At 46.4% G+C, this 12,016-nt stretch overlaps 1 protein-coding gene across 8 annotated transcripts; it reads left to right on the forward strand.

The window, feature by feature from the left end:
* The first annotated feature begins 1,618 nt into the window (after positions 1-1,618).
* LOC123157382 (uncharacterized) lies at positions 1,619-4,764 on the forward strand. 8 transcript variants are annotated; one of them, XM_044575652.1, is made up of 5 exons: positions 1,619-1,817; positions 1,930-3,284; positions 3,388-3,936; positions 4,215-4,540; positions 4,625-4,764. In XM_044575652.1, the coding sequence occupies exons 1-2, from the start codon at positions 1,692-1,694 to the stop codon at positions 3,154-3,156; spliced, it is 1,353 nt and encodes a 450-aa protein (XP_044431587.1). In that variant the 5' UTR covers positions 1,619-1,691; the 3' UTR covers positions 3,157-3,284; positions 3,388-3,936; positions 4,215-4,540; positions 4,625-4,764. The 8 variants fall into 8 exon arrangements, with proteins under 8 accessions (XP_044431587.1, XP_044431590.1, XP_044431586.1 ...); XM_044575655.1 differs by having other exon boundaries at positions 4,430-4,540; positions 4,625-4,709; XM_044575651.1 differs by having other exon boundaries at positions 3,388-4,540.
* The last annotated feature ends 7,252 nt before the right edge of the window (positions 4,765-12,016 follow it).

The raw sequence follows: 12,016 nt of genomic DNA on the forward strand, positions 1-12,016 counted from the left end.
GTCACCACGTACGTTGCCGGTCGCCGGTTCCCAGAGCGTGGGAGAGGACGTGAGGCGTGACTTGGCAAGATGCCGGGGTAAACACACCCACAACCCGATGTGTGGCAACTCGCGGCGAAAGTAAGAAAGCCCAGCTCTGGCGCTGGGTGAGCAGCGGCGTCATCTCATTGCCGTCTTGTCACAGCGTAGTAGAAAATATCGGGTATGTGTTGCAAATTTGACACGACAAACCACCGTCTTCTACAGGATCAGCCACGGGCTTGTTGTCTTTAATCATTTTGAGCTGGGCAATAAATCTATTGATGAAAGAGTGGATAGTTTGAGGGCTTCGAGAAATGACTTTGTGAATAGCTTTGCATCTTGCGTCCCATATTGCCCAAAGGGTGAGCAAGACCTTCACAAAAAGAGCATACGATAGTGACTCCATAAGTGTGAACAACCAGTTTTTTGCGTTTGATCCAGAAGTCGCCACTAAGGTTTGAGCGCATTCGTCATCAACCAAAGCCCACGTGCATCTCGAAACTGTACATTCAACCATCGAATGCTTCCGTGAATCAAGCTTCCAGCAGAAACCACATGCATTTTGTGTCAGTCATATGCCTGTGTGCTCTAACGATGTTAGTCGGGATTGAATGTCTAGATAGCCTCCATAAAAACATCCAAACCTTGGCTGGAACTTGAGTCTTCCATAAGCCCCTCCAAGAACCGGCAGAGACATTAAGGCACGCCTCTCTCCCCTGCCTTGTGGCAATGAGCATCATGTAGGCCGTTGTCACCGAAAAATTATCGTCTCACAAAATTCCAGCTCCAGAAATATTCCATGTTTCTTGTGCACAAAGGTATGCCCAAAATAACATGCACATCCATCGGCATAAAGACTACTTGTTTGTTCCATGATGCTGAAGAGGCGTCGATCAATTCCGCACGAGTATTTGGAGGGTTAGGGATCAAAGAACTATTAGGTTTCAACATTTCATTGCGCGGGATCCAGTTCTCGTTCCATACACTTCTTGTTGCACCATGGCCAATGCGCTTGATCAAGCCCTGCTTCAACGTATCTCTTCAACAATAGCTCTCCAGATATGCCTTGGATGTCCACCTAAAGAATTATGCAGAACTGACGAATTTGGATAGTAGATGCTTTTTAGAAGCCGAGCTCTCAGTGTATTGTGGTTGTAAGACCAAACATGATTTGAAAAGAAAAAAGGAACTGTTATCTTTGCCTTCTTTGCTTCACAGCATCTCCAGCCGTTCGGCCACCCAAGGGCTTGAAATATCGTCGCTTGGGGGTCAACGGGCAATATATTCGGCAAGGGGGGAGCAGTGGCGGCGCCACGGTAGGGGAGCATGGTCGGCCGCCCCTGGTAGCCAAAATTACGTATACAAAAAAATACGGTTCGTTTTAGTACATGGGCTAATGCATGTGGGGATTTGCACGGGAGGCACAAAGGCCCAGTTGCAGTCCACGGCCTAAAACAAGTTAGCACGGCCACACCCAATCCTTCGACCCCGTCTCCCTTCCAGAATATCCCCAATCGAGCGAAGTAGTAGCGAGAGTAACCTAGCCATCTCCTCCTCGCCGCCACAGAGCTCCGCCTCACCGGACCGTTGGCTTGTCACCGAAGAGCTCCGCCTCGCCGGGCCACCGGCCGCGGGCACCTAATCCACATCCGCCGTTCGCTGGTCCACGCATGGGCGAACGGAAAGAAGCAGCGGCGCCAGGCGTGGCCTATGAGGGAGGAGGCAGCGGCGGCAGTGGATCGAGCTCATGCAAATGCGCAGCTGCTGTTTGCAAAATCAGCAAGCGCAGCCAGCAGGTAAATAGTCCAATCCATTCTTTGCTACTGAATCTCAAGCTCCCGTTCCTTCAATTTCTAGCCAATTATTGAACAGGTTCAGTACTTGACATGGTGATTTTGTAATGTATAGGGAATCTTTAAAAAGATGAAGCCAATTGCTACTTATTTTGCAACTCCACCATCTAATGAATCTCAAGCTCCTGTTCATGTTCATGTTCCTGAACCTGATGCGAACATTTTATCCACTGAAGCCTCAGATGCAAACATTGTAGAAGATCTAGTTCCTGAACATGAAGTGTATAATGAGGGCTCTCATGATAACACTTTGCAAACTTCTATTCTAGGATTTAGTCCAACTCACATTGAACCTGATCCTGGACTCCGGAAACAAATTGGAGATTATCCTACTCCGGGAATCAGAGATGCAGTGAGGAGGGAGTATTTGAAGAAAGGTCCATGTCATCCGTATGGGCATGATTTTCCTTGCAACACTACAGATAAAAGGGTATTCAGAAAGGAGTGGTTTGACGAGTTTGATTGGCTAGAGTATAGTGTAAAAGAAAACAAGGCATACTGTTTTTACTGCTATCTCTTCAAGCAGCCAGTAAGCAATGTCAAGTTTGGGGGCAATGTCTTCAATCAGGATGGGTATAAAAATTGGAAGAAAGCGATGGAATATTTCAGGCTTCATGAAGGTTCGACAAAGAGTGCTCACAACAATGCTAGAAGACATTGTACAGATTTCAAGAACCGGAAACAAAGTGTGGCATATGCAATGACTACTCAAACTGAGAGGTCACATCTTGAATACCAAGATTGTTTAATGGCTATTATGGGTGTTGTGAGGTATCTTCTTAGGCAAGGACTCGCCTTCCGTGGCCACGATGAGTCAAAGACTTCAAGAAACAAGGGTATTTTTCATGAGTTGTTGGATTGGTATGCTATAAGATGCAAAGCTACAGCTGATGTACTCAATGACAATGCTCCTGGGAATCATCAAATGACTTGTCATGAAATACAAAAGCAAATGGTACAAGCTTGCGCAGAAAAGACCACCGAAGTAATCATGAACGAGCTTGGGCATAGCCATTTCTCTCTACTTGTTGATGAGTCTCGTGATGCATCCGTTAGAGAACAAATGGCTATTATTATCAGGTTTTTGAACATAAAGGGAGATATTTTGGAAAGGTTATTTGCTGTCAAGCATGTAGTGAACACCACATCCGCTTCTCTCAAAAGATCCTTGGATGAAGTGTTTGCTACCCATGGATTATCCATGTCTAGATTGAGAGGGCAAGGTTATGATGGCGCCTCAAATATGCGTGGGCAGCTAAATGGCTTAAAAAACTGGTGCTAGATGAAAATCCACATGCGTTTTATGTTCACTGTTTTGCCCATCAGCTTCAATTAGTGATTGTGGCTGTTGTGAAGGGTATCCTTGCTGTTAGTGATTTCTTTGGATATGCAAATATGACTGTAACCATGGTTAGTATATTTTATAACTCATTGAATATTCAAGTGATGACTTGTACTTTACAATGATTTTGATTTCTTGCTGACTTGTACTTTGCAATGCTTTGATTTGTAGGTCAGTGCTTCTTGTAAAAGAAAGGATGCATTATTACAAAAGCATCATGAAAAGATTGTGTGGCAATTAGAAAATGGGGAGATTCTTAAAGGAAGAGGCAAACATCAAGAGAACTTCAGCAAGACCCGGTGATACGCGATGGGGATCTCACAATAGGACATTGATTCGGCTTTATCAAATGTGGGATTCGGTGATTCAAGTGCTACATGCTATTTATCATGATGGGGAGGATGCGGATGATAGAGGCAAAGCATCAGGTTTGATGAAATCTATGGAGGTCTTTGAATTTGTTCTGATCTTACATTTGATGCTTAAAGTGCTTGGTTTGACTAATGACTTGTCACAAGCATTGCAACAAAAGGATCAAAACATAGTAAGTGCAATGAACATGATTGTGTCTGTTAAAAGTTTATTGCAACATCTAAGGATGACGGATGGGAGGCACTTTTGGCGGCTGCCACTTCGTTTTGTATTAAAAGAGAGATACCAGTGCCTAGTATGGATGAGAATATACCAGCAAGGGGTTACCCAAGGAGTTCCCGCAAAATGGTTAGTTGCTTCCATCACTACAAAGTTGAAATATTCAATGAGGTTCTTGATAGAAACATAGCTGAGATGAATAACCGGTTCAGAGAAACTTCAACAAGGTTATTGATATGCATTGCTAGTCTAGATCCTAGAGACTCATTTAGCAGATTTAATCATGAGAACCTACTTGAGCTTGCATCTATCTACTCAATCGAGTTTGATCCAGAAGAACAATATCATTTGGATGGCCAACTCAAGATATACATTGATATGATGAAAAGGTCTGATGTTTTTTGCAGTTGTGGCAGTCTTGCTAATCTTGCTCTCAAGTTGGTTGAAACTAAGGAACATTTACACTTTCCTTTGGTTTACCGACTCATCACACTTGCTTTGACTTTGCCAGTAGCGACGACATCTGTTGAAAGAGTTTTCTCAGCCATGAATATCATTAAGACAGATTTGAGAAATAAGATATCTGATGATTGGTTGAATGATCTGATGATATGCTATGTAGAGCGAGATATATTTGCTGGAATTGATGACAAGAAGATCATAGAACATTTTCACAGCTTGAGAGACCGTAGAGGCCATCTACCAAACCCTCCCCGTATACTTACGACTTAGGGTAAATACTTTTGTTATCTGTTTCAAACTATTTGCTTACTTGTTCCAATACATGTATTGATATCAGCTTGTTCACCTGTTGTAGGTATCTATTAGTCATGGAGTTGGACATTTTGGGCCATGGAATGCATTATTCAAGCAGCGGGAGTCCAAGTTAGTAGTTATGTGTGACGTTTATGTTGTATTTTGTGATTTTAGGTGGTTACAACCTAGTTCTTGAGAATCTTGAACTGTCCTGGATCATTGGTCATGTAAATTTTCGAGTGCATCTAGCTTCATATTTGAATTTTATGAGATTTGGTTCAGCGGACTTGCATTCGTCAATTAAATTTTTTATTCCTTCAATGTTTCGCCCCGGCTAAGTTCAATTCCTGGATCCGCCACTGGGGGGGAGGGCTGGTTCCCAGACGACATCCCAAGTTCGCCCCCAGCCGATATATCGGCCCAAATTCGGCGCAAATTCAGCCCAGATTCACCTCAAATTCGACACATTTCGACACAAATTCAAAAAAAAAACTATTTTTATCACATAGTTCATCATAAAAAAATCAATTCAAATCAAATAGTTCAACAAGCTTGGCAAAGACATACGTGAACTGCGCAGTACATTGATGTCATTGTGAGTTCCTGGCATATACCAAAGAAGGAGTGCTAAATCCAGAGGTCTTGTGTGTCCACTGCCTCAAGTACCACACTGCAAGCTCCTTTGGCGCCTTTGTACATCCCCTGCCGAGCAAATAGACCGTTTTTCCATGCCCAATGCATGCAGTCGATGCTTCCAAGCATCCCAAAAAATCCTCTTGTTGCATTCTATGCTAGGATCCGAGCAGTGTCTTCAGCATTGGGTGGTCGCAAGTATTGTGGTCCAAACACTGCCACCACTGCCCTGCAAAACTTGTACAAATAATCAATGGTGGTGGACTCGGCCATGCGTCCATAGTCTTCTTGTATATCACCGGGAGCTCCGTATGCAAGCATCCTGATAGTTGTCGTCCACTTCTGGAGTGAGGAGAATCCAACTGTGCCGGTGCAGTCCTTCTTGCAAATGAAATAGCTGTCGAACTCCCGGATGGCATTCACAATCATGAGGGAGAGCTCCCGGCTCATCCGATAACGGCGCCGAAACACTTTCTCGCCGTGCGGTGGAGCATTGGCGAAGTAGTCGACGTAGAGCAACTAGTAGCCCTCCATTCGATGTCTCTGCTTCCTCTTGCGGCGGCCCGATGCCGAGCCACCTCGCCGCGGCTTTGCATTGTTGGCAAACATGCCGGCCATAGCAGCGAGGATCATTAGGTGCTCTTCGTCGTCGGTGTCGACCTCGACTTCCTCCTCCATCAGAGCCGCGAATGCCTCCTCGTCGTTGGAGTCCATTGCCGAACAGGAAAATCACCGAACACCTGGTGGGTGGGCAGTCGCCGGTACCCCTGCCCGCGTCGTTAGAGCCCTGGAAAGCTCGCCCAGGAGCGGGATGAAGGCTGCCGCGGCGAAACTCCCTCTTTCCGGCGGGGAAACGACCTTTCTAGCGGCGGAGCAGCGAATGTGGGCAGGTGGACGGCGCCGTGATCGGCATGGTGGCGAAAAGGTAAGTGACGTTCTGCGGCGCGCGGGTGGAAACTGGGCGGGGGAAAGGCGTTTCTTGCCTGACAGTGGTGGCCCACACGCCACTTTTCCTTCCGCGGGAGCCCGCAAGTGCCCCCCAGTGCGTTGTGTTCGGCCTGGAAACGCCGGGCTAAAAAATGGGCTGAACCACCGAAATTCGGCGTCCTGGAGGGGTGTGGGGGGCGTTTGGTGTATTTTTCTTTTGCGCCGGCAGAACAAATATCGTCTTGGGGGGGCCTGTTGGGGGTGCGGCTGGATATGCTCTTACGAAGTAGGCGCGCACTTCCGCTCTGCATGCCTCGCTGATGATTTCTCCAGGCACACCATCCAAAACCATGTTCTTAGCTTCATGCAAAACTACAATACATGTTGACTGTAGTTGTAGAAATTGCCAAAAAAAAACATGCACTAGAACTCAGTTTTCTTTAGGGCCTCGTTTTCTTTTTGTAGTTTTTTGGTTGGCCTAACATAGAAGTCCATCCACATTTTGCCTGACACCATGTTTTTCCTGGTAAGCATTCCGCATCTCAAACGGATGCAATGAGAAAGTGCAGCTTATATGACGAGTTTTTTGTTTAGAAAAGGGGATTACCCTTGACTACATCAGGGTGATGCATGCAGCTCGTAGTTAATATCATGAGTACTCCTAGAAAATATTGAACCCACATGCAGGTATATATTCCCACCGGCGCAACGCAACCACACAGTCCAATCAGCGCCTAATATAATCAATTTCATCACCCACCAAGCACACCTCCGAAAAGGTCAGATCCCCTTTAATCCCATTGTCTCCACCAACATACCTACTTGTAATACCGATCGATCGTCCAACCAGCTGACGGCAGGAAAGAGAGAAGACGGAATCCTCCCGATGGATCGAAACCTGGGAGGAAATCGACTTCTCTACCGAGATAAGCAAAGCATATGCTCGGAGCCGCAGCTGGCTATCCTTTTTATCGCCTTTAGAGGCTCACTAAGGTTTATCGATCGTCCGGAACTCTACTGATGAATACTGTAGACGGCGCCGATGGGTGGGTGCGCGATGACTCACGGGATCGCGAGGCTTGACAAGTTGCTGTCATCGCCGGGATAAGCAGACCGGTCAGCCGGCCCCGGCCAGGAACGCCTCCGTGATCGGCTTGGTGCGATCGGCATCGAAACGCACAGTGAAAAGTGGCGCTCGATCTTCGATCTTTTTATAGTTGGTCGTTGGGCAAATCATGGGAGACCAACCCCGGGTCTACAGTGAGAAGAGATCAAAGCTAGATACTGTAATAGAGTCAATTACACTGGTGGTGCTAGAACTTGGCGTAAACAGTCACTTTAGTGCTAGAACTTGCGGCATACATTAAAATGGTGCAAAAACTTGGCTTGAGCGTGCAAATACGGTGCAAATCTCGTTTGTATACTCCGGCGAAGCTAACGAGGCATGACAGCATGGCATAGGGCCCGCTGTTAGTGACTATATGGTGAAGATTGGGCGTGTGGTGTTCTCTTTAAAAAAACCTCAATTTTTTTATTTTTTCTCACGTAAAGGCCCCTGTGAGGTGTACAACAACTGCATGTATGGCATTGGGTGGTCCCACCTGTCAGCCCACATCACAAATTTTATTAAAACAACATAAAAACATTAAAGCTTGCACAATTTTATATACAACATGAATATTTTATTAAAAGAACTTGTACATTTTTGAACTGATATGATAATTTTTAAATACACATATTTCCTAAAATTACTTTTATATTTTATTTAATATGAAAAAACTTTTTAATTATACAATTAATTCGTAATTTAATTTCATTGATTTTTAAAAATTAATAGATGAGCAATGTTTTTAGTCTAATATATTTATTTATATGTATATTATTTATAATTACAATTTACATTTCTTTACAACTTTCGGAAAGTGAAAAATAAACATAAACTGTAGCCCAGGAGCACGTTCTGTTATAGACATAGTCTGTAGCAATTATATTTACACATGTGAGTACATAGTTGGAGTGGCACGCCCCCCTAATTGTTTTAGTTGGGTAGCCGGCTTGAAACACCGTGCGCGTAACCCTTTTTATGATTAAGATTCTTTAGTTATATAACTTAATTCAAATATATAAAACGTATGCCCCTATGTCGTGATGTGAGCTCTTGACTGATGGTTAGCTGCGCGTTATGTTTAGACTGAGGTTACTGGTACGAATCCCTCGGCTGCATATTTTTCATTCTAATAAAATTTGTGATGTTTTGCTGACAAGTGGGACCCACCGGATGCAATACACCTGACAGGGGCCTTTTTGTGAGAAAATAATAATAAAAAACCGAGATTTTTTTGGAAGTCACTGACAGCGGGCCCTATGCCACGCTGTCATGCCTTGTCAGCATCGCAGCCGTATGCAAACGAGATTTGCACCGTATTTGCACGTTCCAACCAAGTTTTTGCACCATTTTAATATATGCTGCAAGTTCTAGCACTAAAGTGACCGTTTGCGACAAGTTCTAGCATCACCGCTGTAATTGACTCATTGTAATACTACTATCTTCTGACGTGAAGTGAACATGAGTAAATGGTGTACGTAAGTGAATATCGTGTCGCCAGTAATGTAACCAGCATGCATGATTTCGCATGCACGTGTGGTTGTGTGGCTGGAGGGCTCGCCGTTCCACTGTATGTAATCTTGTCTTGGGAGAGAATCTAGCTTAATTACAGTGTTCGTCCGAGGGGAGACATGCAACCTAAACTACAATCCCTGCTGTGCTGACTGGAACCTTGGAGAGTGTTTGTACCAGTGGAGACATGCAAGCGAATCACCAGTGCATCACTGATATGTGCGGGTGGAGCGAGCCTTTTGTCCCGGAGATAAGTTAGGTGCGATGCGATGAACAGGAAACGCATGCGACCATGCAGATACAAGTAGCTAGCTAGTGTTGATTTTGGGATCGATTCCAAGAGCCGGGAGATATATATTCTCCAATAATTGAGATGTCTATTCGAGTTCCGTAGCCAAGTTGGAGTCCCAACTTGTGTGTCTGTCCGCAAGATATCGCGATTATCCGAAGTCAGTGACGACGTAACGTAATAGTAATACAATCAGAGGGTGTTTGGGATGGAACGGTGCCAAATCACACTAGAATTTTCTGCCTTATCACCTCACAAATAGTTGCTCACCACGTATTAACTCTTTTTTTAGTCGCACGTATTACCTCTTAAGACAGTGAGAGCTCGATTCATGGATGAAATCCCAAATGGTCTGCCTGGCACCGCTAGTCGGACTGAAATCGACGTCGTCGCCTTACGACGTCGACTATGCAAAACCGATCGCAGGGACACCTCCAAAACCAGCTCGAAAGCATCGCCGTGCTGATCCAAATAAGAGACTTGTACGGTCATTAGGCAATCCGAGACTTCCGCACGCAAGGTAAAAGAAGATGTGCTCCAAGAAAACTTTTGACCGCCGGTGAGGCATCTCCGTTCGCGAGACCACACACGTAAACGCCGGCGACGGGTCGGTCGACGCCGGAGAGGTGAGGGGGGGCTCCTCTTTCGTCTTCGCTTTCCGTGGCCTGGCTGTTTCGGCAGCGCCGTCGTTTTCCCCGGCCATTTTCCCGAAAATAGCAGTGCGCTGCGCTTTCAACGTGGCCCGAAGGTGTGGCTCCATCCACTTGCATACGAGAAGGAGCTAGAGACACCGACAGCGACGGCGAGCATCTCGGTTTGGTCTCGATTGGGATGGGATGGGTTGGGTTGCATCGCGAGTATGCTTGATCAGACCCTTTTGTTTCTGTTAAGCTAGATGGAGTAGTGCTAGCTTGCTCTGGCTAGTCGTCGTCTGTAGCTTGATCAGAGCTTCTACTTCAAGTAGGCCAAATGGCAGATACAAAATCGAAGGGAATGAAAAGATTGAGTCCATATGGAAGTGCTTCTTTTTTTTTAGAACAAGACGCAAGGAGTGTCCGACTTTAACTTAATAAAGCCCTCGAACAGGCAGCAGCATCCAACAGACAATACAGCCTTAAACCGAAGGAAATGAAAGAGGCCGTAGCCAAAGTTTAACATGCAACCGGCCTAGGCCTGAGAGAGATAAGGCAAAAGTCTAAACATGCCAACACCGGCAAAGAGAGGAACGGTCATTGACTTCTAGTGGCGTGCCGCAATCTGGATCAGTCGAATCTGCTCCATCGCCTCCTGCATCCGCTCAGCGTCCCGCCGTTTCCCCAACGACATCCAAGTCAGAGGAACATATGGCATTTGAAAACAATGTCAGCGGGTGAGAGGGAAATTTATGTTCTATGGTGATTTTGTTTCTAGTTGTCTATAGAACCCATAACAGTGCCCCTACGCATCTCCAAAGCACTCTACCAAACCCACCCCTATGGGCCAGAAATATGCCACGGAGGTCACTACTCGAGTGGGGGTTCCAATTTTGATCGAAGGCTTCCCGGACCGCACTCCAAGCGAAGCGAGCGAGATGGCAATTGAAGAAGATATGGTTTGCATCCTCGTGCGCACCACACATCACACAATTGCCATCGGACGGCCCATTCCGTTTTGCTATGTTGTTAGAAGACGGGAGTCGGTCACGGAACATTTGCCAAAGGAAGACTTTAATTTTGAGGGGGATGGTCACTTTCCATAGCCCCCTAGCTATGTCCAATGCCGGTCCCTCCGTCAGTTTATTGTATAGGGACTTAACCGAGAATTTCCGGGAGCTTGTGAGGGACCAAGAGACCGTATCGGCCTCGGGGCGCAATGACACTACCGCAAGCTCGCCACGTAACTCGTCCCAACCAGCACGTTCGGCGTCAGAAAGAGGCCTTTTGAAAGAAATGGCTGGCAGGTTGGTTCTAAGCGCATCGGCAACTAGGATATCTATGTTGGTAGCAAGTTGGTATAAGGATGGGTGGCTACGCCACAAGGGCTCCTGACCGAACCAGTGGTCTAACCAGAATCGCGTGGATCTGCCGTCGTTAACGCAAAGCTTAGCTCCAAGTGCGAAGGCCGGTTTGACAGCCGGGATCCCATTCCAGAATGTCGACCCCTTGGCCTTGGAGGTAAGGAAATTCCCGTCGGGGAAGTATTTTGCTTGAAGGATATCAGCCCAGAGCCCCTACTCATTTTGGGCGAGTTTCCAAAGCCACTTTGAGAGAAGGGCTACGTTCATAAGTTTGGAGTTTATAATCCCAAGGCCGCCATATTTCTTAGGCCTACATATCGCTGCCCACTTTACTAGGCGGTACTTCTTTTTGGATCCAGTTCCTTCCCGAAAGAACTTGGACCGGGGGGTGTCAAGTTTGGCATGGACTCCGTCTGCAAGGAGGAACATGCCCATGGTAAACATGGGAAGTGAGGAGAGGCTAGTATTCGTCGGGATGAGCCTAACAGCCGAGGACATGAACCGGCCGCGCCAAGGGCTGACCCGGTTCGCCACCTTGCCGTGCAGGGGTTCCCACTCTTGGATAGAAATGTGTTTGTCAGAGATGGGGAGGCCCAAGTATTTAAACGGGAATCTCCCAAGCTTACAGTTCAACAGGTTGGCAACGCGCAAAGCTAGAGGTGCGGCCACCCCGATGGCTATGACCTCACTTTTTAGGAAATTAATCTTGAGGCCGAGACGATCTCGAAGGCCAGGAGTATGAGCTTGATCGAGGCAATACTGTGATCGTCCGGCTCAAAAAGCAACATGGTATCGTCCGCGTATTGGAGGTGTGTGACCCCTCCTGGGATGAGGTGGGGAACAACACCGAGGATGTGGCCGGCGCCCTTCGCTTTGGAAATCATGGTCCAGGGGGCGTCCGCAACAAAATTAAAGATTATAGGGGAGGAGGGGTCACCCTTCCTAAGCCCTCTCTTGTTGCGGAAGAAATTCCCAACTTCTCTGTTTATCG

Source organism: Triticum aestivum, chromosome 7B (assembly GCF_018294505.1).
Source record: "Triticum aestivum cultivar Chinese Spring chromosome 7B, IWGSC CS RefSeq v2.1, whole genome shotgun sequence".
Classification (NCBI taxonomy): domain Eukaryota; kingdom Viridiplantae; phylum Streptophyta; class Magnoliopsida; order Poales; family Poaceae; genus Triticum; species Triticum aestivum.

What these genes read in the sequence shown, in the direction of transcription:
- LOC123157382 (XM_044575651.1), top strand. Translation starts at nt 1,692, where the DNA reads ATGGGCGAACGGAAAGAAGCAGCGGCGCCAGGCGTGGCCTATGAGGGA. An exon ending in TCAGCAAGCGCAGCCAGCAG is followed by an intron (nt 1,818 to 1,929) that starts GTAAATAGTCCA and finishes TGTAATGTATAG; the next exon opens with GGAATCTTTAAAAAGATGAA.